At 43.0% G+C, this 19,088-nt stretch overlaps 1 protein-coding gene across 1 annotated transcript; it reads right to left on the bottom strand.

Moving 5' to 3' along the window:
- Window positions 1-204: 204 nt before the first annotated feature.
- On the bottom strand, window positions 205-19,088 carry LOC5572857 (guanine nucleotide-binding protein subunit beta-5). Its single transcript, XM_001660567.2, has 5 exons — window positions 18,856-19,088; window positions 18,193-18,448; window positions 17,648-18,059; window positions 842-1,105; window positions 205-771 (listed from the first exon to the last, which is right to left on the bottom strand). Exons 1-5 carry the CDS (start codon window positions 18,968-18,970, stop codon window positions 760-762), a joined length of 1,059 nt encoding a protein of 352 aa, XP_001660617.1. The 5' UTR covers window positions 18,971-19,088; the 3' UTR covers window positions 205-759.

The raw sequence follows: 19,088 nt of genomic DNA, 5'->3' as shown, positions 1-19,088 counted from the left end.
ATAGAACTGGTGAGTTTCAGGGACGAATGGCCACCGCGTTAAAGTACTTCGAAAAGCAAGAAAGAAGAATAGAAGATCCCGGAGAAGTTGTTTTTTACGGCATCGGCAGAAAAGTCAGAAAAGCTACCAAAGGAGTGAAAGTAAGCGGTTATATGATTTACATGAAAGAATGAATTTCACAAAGTTCAAAGGAAACACTTTTGATTTAGTTACACGTATAGAGAATACATTCAGTTTATTTTGTTTTGATAAATGGCTTTGTTTCTGCTTAGAGCATGGCACAAAAATAAATTATGAAAAATGTAATAAATACACTAATGCTACTTATTAGTTAATGATTATCACAACTCTAAAAACAATTATAAAATAGTGTAAAATGTGTATTTTGAACAGAGCATAACCAGAACATTTTTTGGACACTTCCATTCGATTTTTCCGCAAATGTCCAAAATACACGTCAATCGAAAATAATTTGTACGATTCTTCTTTGTTGAATATTACTAAACAAAAATTCTCTAGTAAAACAATACTTTGTTCTAGAAAAAAGCAGCCGAAATAGTTTTGATTTTCAATGCATTTTTTTTTTTTTTTTGACTATTTAACGGTATTTAGATAAAATATCTTTAGTTATAGACAGAGAGACACATCAACTCCTAATAATTCTTCCTAATATTTCATTCATTGTAACTTTTCAAAACTACAGCGACTGCGCTTTGTGTAGGTTTGTGACAGATTTTATTGTTCGGAGGAATACACATCTTAAGCCCATATCTGAAAATACGAAAAATAAACAGTTGTAAATATTAAGGTTTTCTATAACACTGGCGCAGCAAATTCTTACTCTCAAGGTGAAGTCCCAGCTTCCGGTGGATAATGCTGTGCCATCCGGTGACACTTGCAGGCAAGATACCTTATTTTCGTGCCCATAGAGCAGGCAAACACGTTGCGCTTTGAGAGTATCCCACACATTCACTGTGTAGTCGTTATAGCCAGCGAACAATAATCGGCCACTAACGGAAAAGTCAACTGAGTTGACACCAAATATTATGCTATCCTTACTGAAAACAGCCACTTCTTTGTCTGCTCTCATATCGAAAAGTCGGCACTGCAAAAAAAAAGAAAAGGTTGTACGTTTTAGTTAACTTTATTAGTATGAAACTTTTTCCAACAAATTTTCTGATTTTTACGGAACATAGACATAAATGTTAATGAAACTTTTTTGAAGCATAACTTACAAGATAGGCTTTCATAAACGCATATTCAGAAGGACACATGAATGGAGGGACTATATTTGTTCAACTCAATGCACATTGTACTCCAGTGCTATAAGTGCACAAATTATTTTTGCTGATTGAAATGTTGAAACCTAGGACAGGACGTGACAGCTCAACTAAGACTGCCCTGTTGTTTTTCCGTCGATAACCTTGTCGATACAAAAGCCAGTGTTACCAGTATCCTTATTATGCAAATCTTGTGAACAAATTCAAATATCAAGGCTCATAATCTGATTGTTTCTTGCACTCTTTTTTCATTTAGCGCAATAGAGGATGCTATCTTTTTAAACAATTAGGTTGAAATTTAAAACCGATGATATTTTTGAAGAAAATTGATGCAATTTCCTCTATTTTGGTCTCATTAAGGTTTATTATATTTATTTTATCATTGTAGGAGCACACGCTTTGAACTTAACATCGAATATAAATAGATTTGAAACGAAAAGATTTCACGAAAAATTTCCAAACTTTCAAAGAAAACTCTAGTTTATGAACTGGCAACACGGTCGAGCTAGTAACAAAGTGCCCTGTTGCAATCCAACTCAACGCTGTGAAAGTAGGCCTTTGCCAAAACGACCAATAAGAAGTGGTCTTTTTTGACAGGCAATTGGTTTCATTTTTGTACCTTGACCTGTCACGTCTTGTCTTAGGTTGAAACTAGCTGACAAAAAAGAGATCCAAATATGTACGTTACTGCAACATTACACCTAATTATTGTATCAGCTACCTCTTTGTTACCCATATTGCACATAAAAAGTCACTTTTGTGTTCAGAAATATTTTAATAATTTTTCTCCATTTTTGTTTTCGCCTGGATGAAAAGCTACGCTAGAAATGCGCACAGTCATCAACCATCATCATCGCGAAAACTGACGACGATGATTGAAAAATCCCAGATCTCCTGTCATTTGACCAGCTTCGTAAAATGGCTCATAAAACAGTACTTCTAAGTGCCCAGATTCTAGGGGCCCAGATTGCCGTAGCGGTAAACGCGCAGCTATTCAGCATGACCATGCTAAGGGTCGTGGGTTCGAATCCCACGAGGATCTTTTCGTAAAGGAAATTTTTCGATTCCCATCAGGGCATAAGAGTATCTTCGTACCTGCCACATGATATACACATGCAAAAATGGTCAAACGGCAAAGAAAGCTCTCAGTTAATAACTGTGGAAGTGCTCATAAGAACACTAATTTGAGATGCAGGCTTTGTCCCAATTGGGACGTAACGCCAGAAAGAATTTGATTCGATTCTTATTAGGATCGATGCATTCAATTTTTTGGTATACACGTTGGAAGTTAAATTTCGCTAAAGTTTACCATCCTTTTTGGGCACCGTTTTGGAAAAAAAAGCAATTGGAGGCCATGGGAATCTTGGAAATTACAACTTCCTTCCAAAACTGTCGCTTAATGTGACTAATTTAGAATATTTTTAATGAAGTGATGACTTGTATTTTGATGTTCGCTTCTTTCCGAGGGTAAATTGGATAATGCTGAAAAGTCTTCGAAATCAATTCAATCATTTAGATTGGTGCTATCTGTACTAATGTCGCTGCGGGTACACATCATTTTAATTCCCACTTTTCGCTGTCGGAATTTAGATTTCTTATCGGAACAATTCCAACAAATTTGTGATGAGAGTCTTGCTAGGATTTTGATGAGAATGCTGAGAGTACTCTGAGACGATTCTGATTGCTCAAAATAATAGTAGTTTTTATTTTGCAAATTTTTGTTCAGTAACAATTTTGTAAAAAATTGGCTTGTTTATACATTTATAGCCTGAAAGGAAAATGTTAAAACAGTGATAACCGGTTTCTTCACCACCGCTTAGGCCTTAAACCTGGTTTAATCGTATGGGTAAGCGTGGTTTACGGCTTAAGCGAAGGTGAAGAAATCGGCCCTGAGTAAAGAAAAATTCAAAAACTCAAAATACAGCGAATTATTAAAACTACTATTATTTTGAGCAATTTCACCTGGTGCTTAATTTTTTAACCGGTATTGTGAAAAATTTCATATATTAAGATATTGGAATTAGGGATATTTGTAGTTCTCTGACAAAATTTCATACCGATTGCTCACAGGGAAACAAAGTTACAGCTTGCCAAAGTTGAGCATTTTGTATGAAAATCGGCTTTCACTACTATTATTCTGAACACAACTGTATATAGGTTTGTTGTATGCAGATACCATTACATTTTAAATAAAATTCAGTACTAAACATAATCTACCTTTACGAGTTAAAAATCATCATCTTTTTAGCTGAGAACTTGGCCGATAGGGGCGCTTTTTAGAACCTGCGCTCTATGAACCTTGATGGATAATAATGTATTCTTCGTAACATATAATATCTCTAGATCCTGATGATTTAGAAGGTTGGTGTATTCGGAAGAGCTCAAAGGCTGACATGCGGTGGGCATTCATATATGGAATTTTACCACCAGGGAGCGCTAGTTTTCATGAAACTTTTGTTTTGCAGATAACTCAGGACGCTGACTACTACTTTAAAACAACTTTAAATTAAAGCCGTCTGACATTATTTTTATTTGTTTTATTAATTCTTCATATAAAAAACACAAGACCTTCTTCTTCTTCTTTCTGGCATTACAGTCCCACTGGGAGAGCCTGCTTCTCAGCTTAGTGTACTTCCACAGTTATTAACTGAGAACTTACTGTGCCAATGACCATTTTGCATGCGTATATCGTGTGGCAGGTACGAAGATACTCTATGCCCAGGGAAGTCGAAAAAATGCCCAACCCGAAAAGATCCTCGACCGGTGGGATTCGAACCCACGACCCTTAGCTTGGTCTTGCTGAATAGCTGCGCGTTTACTGCTACGGCTATCTGGGCCCCTTGTAAATGGCTATTGGATCGGTAGGTATTTTAGTGTGTTCCAATTACCGCTCAATTTCCCAACTAATCAATGTGCAACATAGTAGCCCTACCCATGTTGCAAATCTTTACCCCTTCCCTCCAAGAGCCACCTCTTTTGAATTTTCTTATATTTTTACGTAAAACTGAATTAAATAGAGGCGTCGCGTCCGCCAAACATGGGAAACATTCACAAGATTGTTGCGTCGCTCACTGCCATACGCAATCAAGAGCGAGGCTGCCGAGGTGTCACACGACTACACTGGACTTAAATTCCAAAAAGCTAATTTTGAGCATTAAATGCCGCATTAATGTCTGTTGACTCGAACCATCTGGATTCGATCCCTGATATTAAGGTGAAACAGTTTGGAATCAACTTCTAAGATTGCACTGAAACTTCAAAGGCACAAATCTCGCGAAGAAAGCATCCAACAACAGTGAACTTTTTATTTTGGCTTTGTGCACTAGCCGAAAGCTTAAAATAAGAAGATCAGAGACGTTTGCCAACTATTTCTCCAGTTTTGTGCCTTTGAAAACGTGAGTAGGGGCACAAGTCGGCCATTGTGATGGCCATCTTTGGATTCCGAGATGTTTCACCTTAATGAAATTCACCTTCACGAATTCTGTGCTCCAAGAAGCCTCGAATAATGTTCCAACGCGTCGCCCGCCCAGCAAGCAAACCGCCTTGGTCTAACAGTCAATTATGTCTGCTTGGGCGCCGACGTTCTGCTGCCCTTCGGTTCTATTGCAATATTCGATCGCATCAAATTGGCATTCAATGAAACAAGTCGTGAATCAAGGATTTTTTATGATTTACTGTATGCTCACTATGAACGAAGGACTGAACAGAACCTCCGTACGAACCCAAAACAATTTTGGTCGTTCATAAATTCGAAAAGGAAATAAAACGGCCTACCGACATCGATGTTGTGCTCTGCGAGACAAATCCACGTAATGCGTTTATCTGAAAATGTCGATATACCGTCGCAGTGATAATAAAAATCACCAATTTTTTAAGATTTAGCAAATTTGAAACATTTGCGTCCTTGACGAACGAAAAAATCCAAGCCTGCTTGAGTTTTGACGTTGCGTTTGAATTGCGCTCATATATGCCAGATATATTGCTGTGTGCGTTTGAAATGCAAATATCAAATGCGGAAACACCAAATGCGGTAAGATTTTCAACAAGGAAGGCGAAGTCAAAATTTGATTTTCTTTGCTAGGTTGGCGGTGATATGCATCATGGTTGCTAAGTATCCTTTGGTTACTTTGTGTTACCGCATTTGAAGCTCAGTTAGCCTGGATTTGCACGTCAAACACAAACAGCAATATCTTCTGCGCGTTACCGCCGCCGCTGGATGTGGATTTAAAATGAGCGCCGCAATACCTAGACGAACAGTCAGCCGACTGCGCCAGTGACAAATGCGAACTCTTTGCGGCACAGTTCCATCTTGCTTTCAACAATTTCGTTGTTGGGCCATCGCAAGTTCATGTTGCATTGGCTTATTCTACCCGTGATATTTTGAGCTATGAAATGTTTGAAATCTCTGAACGGGAAGTAGCAAGAGCGATAACCAAGCAGAAGTATCCTGTCTCCTGGCCAGCGCTACTAAAAATATGCTCAGCGTTGCTTAGGCAGCGTCCATTTATTACGTAACGCTAAAATTGGAAATTTTTGACCCCCTGCCCCCCCTCCGTAACGCTTTTTGTATGAAAAAAATAAAAAATTTGTATGAGCCGTAACGCTTGAACCTACTCCCCCCCTCCCCCTAGAGCGTTACGTAATTTGTGGATGCCGCCTTATATCTTTTGAATCGTATTTCACCAACCGATCGTAATGCGTAAAAATAGGCTCTAATGAGTCGATCTCATTTACAAATTTATCCGGAGTGCCACAAGGCAGCAATCCTGGACCTTTACTATTCTCGCTATACATCAACGACGCACCGCTCGTCTTACTGCCCGGTACCAGACTTTTCTACGCCGATGATATCCTTGGATGTTGAATACTTTCGAGGTGTGGTGTTCACGCAACTGCATGACATTGCCAATGGATCTTTAAAATAACCAAAACGGCCGCTATGGAAAGCATAGATAGCGCCACCGTAGCCTTGTGTGTTTGACAGAACAGCAATGCTGTCACAGTGTTAACCCGTATAGGCCTGAGTGAAAGCAAAAATTCTAAAACCCTCACCACTCAGCGAATTGTTAATGGATTGAAATGATTTTTTGTCAGTAAATTGGCACACATATCTAGTTTCTAGAAGTGGACAGAGGAACGCGGAAATATTCTTGTGGCCGGAGTTATTCCGGTGGATCACTGGGTCAGGTCGGGTGAGAAGGGTACTGTACGTTTGTGCCCCTCACGGTAGGCAAATTTCAAGTCACAGATAATTTCCGGAATCGGCTATAATGTGGCCACTACATGACGGAATTTTGGCGCGGTAAATGGCTGGGCATGGCGTACCATTGGTACCTCGCGTACCTGCAGGAATAAAATAGACCCCTTTGTGCGGTCCTTAGCCTCTTGCCCAGCAACTCCTATCCCTACCTCCTCGTGGTACTGGCCGGGGTACGAGTAACCTTGGGGAAGATCGGGTAACCAACCCCCGGTGGGAACTTTGGTCGTATGCTGACAGGGAAGGGGGGGTTTGCTTTTGCTTTTGCTTCTGCAAACCTTGAGCGTCTGTACTCCACGTTAGGAGCGGCTCACAACAGCGTCTGTTCCCCATGTCAGGGGCGGCTGATCATCGTCCGAGTGCCAGAGAAGGACTCTAAGCTAAACTGCGCACTATGGCCCTCCGAACATTTAGGGGGAATGGTCCTCCGGAAATCTAGGGGGTTGGTGTCAGGCCCTGCGAGCCAGCCGTAAAACACATCAGCACAGGAACGTCAACGAGAGAATACGGACCGGAACAATCGGCAAAGACCACAGCGACGAAAATGGACTAGCGATTGGAAACTCGGTACGTGGAACTGCAAATCTCTCAACTTCATTGGAAGTACTCGCATACTCTCCGATGTACTGAAGACCCGCGGTTTCGACATCGTAGCGCTGCAGGAGGTGTGCTGGACAGGAGCATTGGTGCGAACGTTTAGAGGTAATCATACCATCTACCAGAGCTGCGGCAACACACGCGAGCTGGGAACAGCTTTTATAGTGATGGGTGACATGCAAAGGCGCGTGATCGGGTGGTGGCCGATTAATGAACGAATGTGCAAGTTAAGAATCAAAGGCCGATTCTTTAACTTCAGCATAATCAACGTGCATAGCCCACACTCCGGAAGCACTGATGATGACAAGGACGCATTTTACGCGCAGCTCGAACGCGAGTACGACCGCTGCCCAAGCCACGACGTCAAGATCATCATAGGAGATTTGAATGCTCAGGTTGGCCAGGAGGAGGAGTTCAGACCGACGATTGGAAAGTTCAGCGCCCACCGGCTGACGAACGAGAACGGCCTACGACTGATAGATTTTGCCGCCTCCAAGAACATGGCCATTCGTAGCACCTATTTCCAGCACAGCCTCCCGTATCGGTACACCTGGAGATCACCTCAGCAGACAGAATCGCAAATCGACCACGTTTTGATCGATGGACGGCACTTCTCCGACATAACCGACGTCAGAACCTATCGTGGCGCCAACATTGACTCCGACCACTACCTGGTGATGGTGAAACTGCGCCCAAAACTATCCGTCATCAACAATGTACGGTACCGACGCCCGCCCCGGTACAATCTCGAGCGGCTGAAACAACCGGATGTCGCCAATGCGTACGCGCAGCATCTTGAGGCAGCGTTGCCGGATGAGGGCGAGTTCGATAGGGCCCCTCTTGAGGACTGCTGGAGGACAGTCAAAGCAGCCATTAACGACGCTGCCGAAAGCGTTGTCGGATATGTGGAACGGAGCTCAAGAAACGATTGGTTCGACGAGGAGTGCCAAGAGGTTTTAGAGGAGAAGAATGCAGCGCGGGCTGCAATGCTGCAGCATGGTACGCGGCAAAACGTGGAACGATACAGACTGAAGCGGAAACAGCAAACCCGCCTATTCCGGGACAAAAAGCGCCGCCTGGAAGAGGTGGAATGCCAAGAGATGGAGTTGCTGTACCGTTCTCAAGAAACGCGGAAGTTCTATCAGAAGCTCAACACATCCCGCAAAGGCTTCGTGCCGCGAGCTGAGATGTGCCGGGATAAGGATGGGAGCATCTTGACGGACGGACGCGAGGTGATCGAAAGGTGGAAGCAGCACTACGATGAACACCTGAATGGCGCAGAGAACACAGGCACAGAAGGTCAGGACAGCGAAGGCGATGGCTACGTCAGCACAGCGGATAGCGGAAATCAACCAGCTCCCACGATGGGGGAAGTTAAGGATGCCATTCAACAGCTCAAGAACAACAAAGCCGCTGGCAAGGATGGTATCGGAGCCGAACTCATCAAGATGGGCCCGGACAGGTTGGCCGCTTGTCTGCATCGGCTGATAGTCAGAATCTGGGAAACGGAACAGCTACCGGAGGAGTGGAAGCAAGGCGTTATATGCCCTATCTACAAAAAGGGCGACAAACTGGAGTGTGAAAATTATCGTGCAATCACCATCCTAAACGCCGCCTATAAAGTGCTATCCCAGATTCTCTTCCGTCGTCTATCACCTATAGCAAACGAGTTCGTGGGAAGTTATCAAGCAGGTTTCATCGACGGCCGCTCGACAACGGACCAGATCTTTTCCGTGCGGCAAATCCTCCAGAAATGCCGTGAGTACCAGGTCCCTACGCACCATTTGTTCATCGATTTCAAGGCGGCATACGATAGTATCGACCGCATAGAGCTATGGAAAATCATGGACGAGAACAGCTTTCCCGGGAAGCTCACAAGATTGATCAGAGCAACGATGGACGGTGTGCAAAACTGCGTGAAGATCTCGGGCGAACACTCCAGTTCGTTCGAGTCTCGGCGGGGACTACGACAGGGCGATGGACTTTCGTGCCTGTTGTTCAATATTGCGCTTGAAGGTGTCATGCGGAGAGCCGGACTTAACAGTCGAGGCACGATTTTCACGAGATCCGGACAATTTGTTTGCTTCGCGGACGACATGGATATTATTGGGAGAAAATTTGAAACGGTGGCAGATTTGTTCACCCGCCTGAAACGCGAAGCAACAAGAGTCGGGCTAATGGTGAATGCGTCGAAAACAAAGTACATGCTGGTTGGCGGAACTGAGCGCGACAGGACCCGCCTAGGAAGCAGTGTTACGATAGACGGGGATACCTTCGAGGTGGTGGACGAGTTCGTCTACCTCGGATCCTTGTTGACGGCTGACAACAATGTTAGTCGGGAAATACGAAGGCGCATCATCAGCGGAAGTCGTGCCTACTATGGGCTCCAGAAGAAACTGCGGTCAAGAAAGATTCACCCCCGCACCAAATGCACGATGTACAAAACGCTCATAAGACCGGTAGTCCTCTATGGGCATGAGGCGTGGACTATGCTCGAGGAGGACTTGCAAGCTCTTGGGGTTTTCGAACGCCGAGTGCTAAGGACGATCTTCGGCGGCGTGCAGGAGAACGGCGTGTGGCGGCGAAGGATGAACCACGAGCTCGCTCAACTCTACGGCGAACCCAGTATCGTGAAGGTAGCTAAAGCTGGAAGGATACGCTGGGCAGGGCATGTTGCAAGAATGCCGGACAACAACCCTGTAAAGATGGTGTTCGCCACGAATCCGGTCGGAACAAGAAGGCGTGGGGCGCAGCGAGCTAGGTGGATTGATCAGGTACACCAGGACCTGGAGAGCGTGGGTCACAGTCGAGGATGGAGAGAAGCGGCCATGAACCGAGGGAATTGGCGAAATATTGTTGGCGAGGCTTTATCAAGATAATTGATGTAAAGCCAAATAAGTAAGTAAGTAACATGACGGAATTTTAAGAAAATTGCATCGATGTAAACCTTTTGAGATACGATGGAATTGGATAACAATGAATTTTGCATTTGATCAATACTACAAATGATCATTTTCGAGTCCCGGGACGACTCAACCTTATGATAAAGTGGCCAATTTGTATCTGAACATCTGTGCCAAGCTTATGGGAACGCATTTTAGAGCACAATTATGTTTGATTTCTACTTTTCAAGAATTGAAACGGTTTAGTATCCAAAAAATCTACAGCCGGTTCTTCCGGGCATAACGTCCGAATGGCCACATCCGGTATATTTGAAACGGTGCAAAACTCTTCATTTATTATGTTGAATATCAGCTCTAAATGATTTATGCAAATTAAAATTATTTTCATTGCAAATAAATAAAGGTAACTTGGCATGTCCCAAAAAATAGCCCTCTTTTACCCAACTTGACCCAGTAACCCACCGGAATAACTCCGGCCACAGGAATATTTCCGAGTTCCTCTGGCCACTTCTAGAAACAAGATGTGTGGGCCAGTGAACTGACAAAAAATCATTTGAATCCGTTAAGAATTCGCTGAGTGGTGAGGGTTTAAGTATTTTTGTTTTCACTCAGGCCTATACGGGTTAAATCCCATATAAAGTGGCGCCTTTTTTTTTGATGCGGTGAGCACTAACAAAAACTACCTTCAATGATCCATTGACAATGGATCAATGCACGAGTTCACTATCTGACGTTTGAGCGGTGCCGTGTTTTTTACGTGACCAATGCACGAGTTCACTGATTTGACGTTTGAGCGGTGCGGAATTCACTAGTTGCCATGGTCACGTAAATAACACGGCACCGCTTAAACGTCAAAAAGTGAACTCGTGCATTGGTCCATCGCTGCTGTAGGCAAAGAGCCTTGAAAATTGCAAAACACCCGTTGCTAAGGGCAACCCAAAATTACTGTAGGAAAATGTTCTATTTCCCGCATTCAGAGCCTTCAATGACACTAACGGTTTAGAAAATAAGCTGTTTGATTGCTCTCGAAACGATGTCATTAAAGCGGTAGGTGAAATCTTCATCTAACGCCCAAATAACTTGGCAATGGACCGATGCACGAGTTCACTATCTGACGTTTGAGCGGTGCCGTGTTTTTTACGTGACCATGGCAACGAGTGAATTCGGCACCGCTCAAATGTCAAGTTAGTGAACTCGTGCATCGGTCCATTGCCAAGTTATTTGGGCGTTAGACGAAGATTTCACCTACCGCTTTAATGACATCGTTTCGAGAGCAATCAAACAGCTTATTTTCTAAACCGTTAGTGTCATTGAAGGCTCTAAATGCGGGAAATAGAACATTTTCCTACAGTAATTTTGGGTTGCCCTTAGCAACGGGTGTTTTGCAATTTTCAAGGCTCTTTGCCTACAGCAGCGATGGACCAATGCACGAGTTCACTTTTTGACGTTTTAGCGGTGCCGTGTTATTTATGTGACCATGGAAACGAGTGAATTCGGCACCGCTCAAACGTCAAATGCACGAGTTCACTGATTTGACGTTTGAGCGGTGCGGAATTCACTAGTTGCCATGGTCACGTAAATAACACGGCACCGCTTAAACGTCAGATAATGAACTCGTGCACAGGTCTATAGGCATGAGTTTCACTGGCTTCGCTGACTGCGATTGGCTTTATTTGGCTACTGTAGAATGAATTTCAGTGAAGGTAACAGAAGGTTACAGGGACCCGCTGTGTTTGGAGATCCCTTTACTGCGCTCTATTTCGTTCGATTTTGGAATTTGCTGCGATAGGGTGGTATCCGTTCCACGCCAGCTGGATCGAATTGAATCTGTTCAGAGAAAATTCCTGCGCCACGCCCTTAGGAATCTTCCTTGGCGTGATACCAGTAACCTGCCTCCCTACGAAGCCCGCTGTCGCTTATAGGCCTTTGCAATGTTTTGATTTCGAATGGGATTTTGACTTTTACTGGCCTTGTTGTTTACAAATTACACGAAGGAGTGAAAGGGAGCGGTACATATTTGTGCAGAGCCCCATTGGGGATTGATACTTTGGAGAATAGGCGTTGTGTATCGCAAACCGCTTTTGTAGCCAAGTTGCTTCGAGGGGACATCGAATCGCCATCCCTTTTGGATGATGTTAGCATCTACGCTCCGGAGCAGAATCTGCATAGACGTAATTTTATCAGTCGGAACACTCTGTACGGACAGCATGACCCAACTAGATATAGGGCGCATCTCTTCTTTTAAGGCTAAGTAGCCCGTCATTCGTTTTGGCTACAATGATGACTTTTCAGCATGTATTTCAAAGTGATAAAACTCAGTCTTGATAGTTTATAATGACTTGAAAAAGTATCACTGTACGCGCTAACATGCATAAAGTATGCTGATACTTTTTCAGCTATGTCAGTGCAAAACCAACTGATTTTCTTTGATTCGAAGTCGTGAGATGAATTAGCAACAATCATCAACGACGCGTACAAATTTCAATAACGGCCTACTTCGCCTTAACATCACTATGACGACGCTTCGTAATCGAATGGCTGAATACTTTAGACATTGTTAAGTGTGCATTTCGTGTAATGTTGTCGTTTGTTGCTCGTTTGTTTGACAAATTTTATGTCAGATGGATCAAATACAAATAATAATAATAATAAGGCTATCCATGAGGACTTTCCGCGATAGGACTGACAGCTAAAAGTGTGAATGCAACCGAAATGGAAGGGTAAACAAAACATGCGAGTGTTATCTGAGCTTAAAATTTTCCTCTGTAATCGAACGGTCACTCCGACCGCGAAACGTCAAAATCTCATGGTAAACAAAAAACCAGCAGATCGCAGCTGTCTCATGGATTGCCTTTTTGTCCTGGTATAATTTTTAATAATTGTATATCCTGAATGACACTATGTGTTCGTGAGAGTGTATGAGTGCGTGAGGTACTGTACTAAAGATGAATATGTGTGAGTGGGAAATTGAGTGAGGCGAGTGAGAGTTCGAGAACACACAAAAGAGAAAAACCGCATCAGTTCTCGAAAACTTATCCAAATACAGTCATTTAAATACAGTAGTAAACTCAGGTCAGAAAAGTGAACAAACTTACTTTATCGATCCTACGTGTTTCGCAGACGAAATTCCGCAAGTTCCGCTCTCACCCAACTAGATGTTTCACTTTTAGAACGTTTAATTCCGGAATTACAAAACGGCGTAAGTAAGAATTTCAATTTTAGCAAACCCAATCGCTACTTTCACCGCAACGTTGTATGGAGAGACAAAGTGACTTAACTACGAATCAAATCAAAACACCACTTGAGCCGATTTTACACTGGTAGAAAAATGTCGAAAGTAACTGAATAAAACGGTTTATCATCTTGTAATAATTACTTTTGTGGGAAATAATAGAAACTACCTAGTTTTTGAACGCGTGCTGATTGTATGCAAAGTTTAAGCGATGTACACGGCCGAACAATGTTAAAAAGGTGATTCATTTTAAAACGGTTTTAGAAGACAGGTTGTGATTCTTCTTAATTAATTTTCTTAAAACCGTATGGAAGTCACTTACGTCGATTTGAAAAAGTAATCGAGCAGTTTTTAAAAAGCCACGAACAAATAAACATTGGAAAACTTTCAATATCCGCGTTTCAAAAGAAGTCCGAAAAAGTAAAATTTTGGCCGGTTACAACAACAGCCCTTTTGATCATATTGTATATATATGTTCCAGATACGGTTTTCCTAGAATAAAATTTGAGACTCGTTTAAAATAAACGAATGGATTTACACGCTATTTAAAAATGCTACGATTAAGATCCTCCCAGTGGTGATAAATTTCATTCTGGTCCATTCATTTGCCTAAAAACAAGGAGCTACACACTCGATCACCAATAGCTTTCAGGACGAGATCTCAAGTTATGCGAGAATTATTATTTGACTTTATGAAAGAAATTTCATATATTGTTTTTTTTCTGCTTATCTTCAGATTAGTACCATAATTTCATGATGACCCTCCTTTATCCATATGATGATGTTACCATAGAAATTCAAGCGCCTGGCCCTGTTATGGTTTTTGTCCGTTGGTGTCTTTAGATAATTTATTCACATTACAACGTTTTGGAAAAAATGAAGAGGCCTCTTTGAGAGAGATTTCTATAAAAATCACTCCCTCTTCCATTTTTTTGTTCAATAAATAATAATGATAAAAATAAAAATAATGACAGCCCTTGAACTACTAAACAATCAAAATAATTTTGACGAAAACGCCATCTTTCTAAGAAGTCAGGCTCCTGAGATATCCGAAAAACAAACAATCATGCTCACTAGCGCCGCCTGCTAGCAAAATTCCAAATGTTCTGGTGCGTCAATTCGGATCCACATGGCAGCGATCACCATCCTCTTCAAATCTCGTTAGCCGTTGAGGCTCCCGTCACAACCAGGCGGCCCCGCTGGCTGTACGATCAGGCAGATTGGACTGCTTATAATAACAGCGTCAGTGTATCACTTCGCTCTCGCCACCCGACTCGGGTGACCCGAGCAATATGGCAGAATTCACTGCCGCTCTCACGGAAGCGGCTGCCGTTTCGATTCCGAAAACAAGCAGCAAGCCTGGTCGAAAAGCTCTTCGTTGGTGGTCTCCAGAGATCAAAAAAGTGATCAAGGCACGTAGAAAGGCTCTTCGCGCAGTGAAGAGAATGGCACCTGACCGTCCAAACCGAGATGTAATCGTTGATCGGTATCACATCATACGTAACACTTGTCGGCAAGCCATCCGAGACGCCAAACGTTGGGAGCAGAGAATGGCAGAAAACTCGGAGTGATGCAAAATATGCATGCGAGTGATGCAAAATATACAGGCTGTTCATTGATTAAGTAAAGAGTTATGTGTAGGGTGAGTAATGTGGAGGGGGCAGGAAGTCGTTTGTTACGTTGCCAGACAAATTATTTTTAATTTCATACAACAAATCTTTCCTCGGGAGAAGGGGGTGTAAAAAATCCGGCAAAACTCTTGACACTTTCGTGGAAAAGCAATTCTCGACTTCGCCTTCCTTGTAAAAAATCTTACCGCGTTTGGTCTTCCCGCATTTGATATTTGCATTTCAAAGGCACACAGCAATAACATATGTCGAAATCGTTTTTGAACCTAGGTTGAAACTGGCGCAACCCGTTCTGAATCACAGTTTTAACCCCAACCCGATTCAGGTTCGGCCGAGCTACAATTTGCTTGAAGTTAGTTTGTTTGTGTGTTGATCACCGACCCAGTTCCTTAAAACAAAAACGACAAACACAACAATCACGCAAAAATTATGTCAGATATATTGAATCTAATCAAAGCAATCGTTTGTTCAGGAAATCAGGTGGTCATCGGAAACACCAAATCCGATTCATTCAGTGAAGAGACCAGCGTTCCGCAAGGATCCGTCATATCGGTGACTCTGTTTCTAATAATGATGAACAGCGTCTTCCAAAACCTTCCAACGGCGTCAAAATATTCGTCTTCGCGGACGAAATCGTAATTGTAGTATCTGGACCTACAATCGCGGCTACACGAAGCAAAGCCCAAGCTGCCGTTACCAGAGTAGCCAAGTGGGCATCCTCCGTCGGCATCACTTTGTCGGCTTCTAAAAGTGTCCGATGCCATGTGTGCTCATCCGGGCACAGGGTTAGTGGGCCTCCGATTAACATCAACAACCAAGCCATCCCCATCCGCAAAACGGCAAGAATCCTCGGTGTTACTATCGACCGAGGCCTGACCCACTATGAAGGAGTCAGAGCCAACTGCCGAAGTCGTCTAAATTTATTGAGATCCTTATCGAGACCTCATCACAGCAACAACCGGAATATCCTATTCCGTATAGCCGCTGCCATCATCGATAGTCGCCTGCTGTACGGATTGGAAATCACGTATCTGGCTATGAACAACCTCATGGACGCGCTATCCTCGCTCTACAACCGATATATTCGTATTGTCTCGGGGCTTCTTCCTTCCACTCCGGCTGACGCTGCATGTGTTGAAAACGGGCTTCTTCCATTCCGCTTCCTCGTCATTGTAACCCTCTGCACGAAAGCAACCGCTATTGCTGAGAGGACCGCGGGAAACCGCAGAACTCGCCTCATGGAAGAAGCAGACCACCAGCTAGAAAACGCCACCTGTTCGTATCTCCCGCCAATTGCCAAAACGCGCTGGTGCGGTGTGGCGAATGAGACTGGCGCAGCTCAAATTTTAAATTCGACTCCAGAATACATAAAGTTTTAAGGCAGGTGATTCATCCATTCGATTGCGAAAAACCGTCGCCGAGATTCTTCGAAAAGATTACTCAGCACACCAGCGACGATACACTGACGGATCCCTCTCCGTACGAGGTGTTGGGATAGCTATTATACTATAATAGTCATCATCACCGACTCAGCGAGCTGCTTCACAGCGCTCCAATCTGAAACCCCTCATCACCCGTGGATCCAGGGGATAATAAAAAAAAGGCCCCATGCGACGTTACCATAATGTGGATCCCAGAACACAGTGGTGTTCCTGGTAACGCAACCGCAGATTTCCAAGCAGGATCCGGCCCTTCTGGCCCTCGTTACAACACTAGGGTACCCCTTGCTGATATTCGAAGGTGGGTGAAATCGATCATACGCCAGACATGGCAGGCAGAATGGGCAAATTCACGAGGGGCCTACCTGCGAAAAAAAGCACCGATGCTTGGACAGACCTGAAGTCGATAAAGGACCAAACCATAATCTCCCGATTTAGATCCGGCTACACAAGGATGTCCCACAATTACGGAGGAACCCCTTTCCATTGGTCCTGCGAGGTCTATCTGCAACTGCTCAGCCTTTGATAGCCCCAGACAGATGTAGGGAAAGTGTACCAGTTATGGCCATAGTGGTTCCCTATTTGGCCATATGTGACATTTTGATAACGTTCACATGTGTAATCATTTTGAATGCTTTAACATCAAGAAATATCTTAAATCTAACTACTACAACTCACACAAATTTTCAAAACTTGAAGACATTAAAGTTATCACGTATGGCGAAATAGGGAACCACTATGTCCATAACTGGTACACTTACCCTATGGGATTTCTGGTAGCATACGATAAGTCCTGCAGGACGACCTCTCTTCAATGGGAGCGCTTATCTCCTTCGCAGGATTATACTTTAAGATTTAGATATATTTTCCACGTACAATTCACGTGATCGTAACCAACTAGCTGGTGTTGTCCCATCATATGCATGTTCTGCAATAATTTTAAACTTGTCCGTCTATTTGTTCGCTCTGAATGTTAGGCACATAAGAAGTGACTCCTTATTGTACCCCCAGCTTTGTGTTGTGTTAATTTGTGGCTTTTTGTCAATTAGTTTTATCTAAATCTCACTCGATGTAATAACTATGTGTCCCAAGACTAGTTACAACATTTTTGTTGTTTTTCACAGGATTTTTTAAAAACTGACTGGGGATGAACCTGTCTACGGCAGAAAATCCCTTCAATAAAAAGTAATTCAATTCAAAAATTCAAATGTTATTACTTTTATAATGAAAGCCCTTGAGCTGCTGAATATAGGTAATGTTTAGAATGGTACCAATAAACATAAATATAATAGATATATTTATTATACTCACAGTACTATCGTCCGATCCAGTACTGATTGCGTCTCCGCTCGGGTGAAATTTCACACTATTAACATCGGACTGATGCCCTTCAAACGACTGGACAACGTGACCGGAGCGCATATCCCAAATGAAAGCCATCTTGTCGCAGCTTCCAGACACAAACGTGTTACCGGTTTCGTTAGGCGCCAGATCTATCGACATCACATCGCCCGTGTGGCCATGGAAGCTCTGGAGCAGTTGACCGGATTCCACGTCCCACAAAGCGCAGGTAGAATCACCACTTCCGGTCAATATTTGCTGGTCGGAGTTAGGAAAAATGCAACAAGACATGTAGCTTGTGTGCGTTCCAACGGTTTTCTTACGGGATGAAATGTCTTCCTCCATAGTTATTGGATACACAGTTACTTTATTATCCAGTCCACTGTACAAGACAAAAACATTGAGATTGTAGTTTTAGAATTGGTGTGCATCCTAGAAACTCTTGCCCTACTATAGAGTTGGTAAGTTTATCATTTAATAGAAAAAAAATCGCCAGGTCAAAAAGTAGTACTCACCCACAAGCCACCAGGTTCCCGGACGGAGCGTACGAGCATCCCATCACCCAAGTAGTGGGCATCGTCACGGCATGCTCCTTGTAGTTGGTGAACGCATCCCAGATAATCAGTTTTCCATCCTGGGATGAAGAAACGATGTGCCTCTTGTCGGGGGACCAATCGGAACAGAGGACTTTCGCCTGGTGGCCCTTCAGTACCCGACGCGGCTTGATGTTCAAATACGTGATCATTTCAAGCCGCTCGGCGACGGAGGAAACTTAATTTGATAAATTAATAGAAAGTTGGTTATACATACATCGATTCTATTTCATATTCTCATAGGGCACTGTTTCCACATCTAGCTGTTGAAAAATTATCAAATGATGCACTTATTTCAAATATTTTGTAAATAATGACACATGTGGCATGTCATCTATTATTGGAACATCAAGTTCAGAAAATTATGTTTGCCCAACTTCAAAACTTTCCTCAAATTATTTAAACAGTTTATGATAGTCGAATAATTGATGACTCAAACGACCTTCATTATTGACAAAGTATTTGTAATAAGATGATCACTAAGTGACTTGATATTTTTTACCAACTTGAAGTGATAACAGTGCCATGTACGAATATGAGTTCGAATCACTGTACATAATTGTAAAATCAAAAAGAAAAACTTACGAGTAACATCGTTCAGCTTCTGCCGTTCCTCTTCAAGTTTTGCCTTCAGTGATTCGGCTTCCTTCACAAGCGCAGCTACCTTATCGGTAGTGTTGTTGCTCAGGACCTCGGTCATATTTTTCACCGTTATTTTTGCTGATTTTTATTGTTTTCCGGGGCAGAAACGAAAATTTTTCACCACAAGTACAGACGATCGACTAGTTTTTCGCAGATTTTTGCACCATTTGACAGGA

Source organism: Aedes aegypti, chromosome 3 (assembly GCF_002204515.2).
Source record: "Aedes aegypti strain LVP_AGWG chromosome 3, AaegL5.0 Primary Assembly, whole genome shotgun sequence".
NCBI classification, from domain to species: Eukaryota; Metazoa; Arthropoda; class Insecta; order Diptera; family Culicidae; genus Aedes; species Aedes aegypti.
This window is presented reverse-complemented; position numbering and strand designations above follow the sequence as displayed.

Bases quoted from the DNA above. Each gene is read 5' to 3' on its own strand.
- LOC5572857 (XM_001660567.2), bottom strand. From the start codon at position 18,970: ATGACCGAGGTCCTGAGCAACAACACTACCGATAAGGTAGCTGCGCTT. The intron at 18,449-18,855 runs GTAAGTTTTTCT...TATCAAATTAAG, and splicing joins GAAGCTGAACGATGTTACTC to TTTCCTCCGTCGCCGAGCGG. The intron at 18,060-18,192 runs GTGAGTACTACT...TGTCTTGTACAG, and splicing joins GGGAACCTGGTGGCTTGTGG to TGGACTGGATAATAAAGTAA.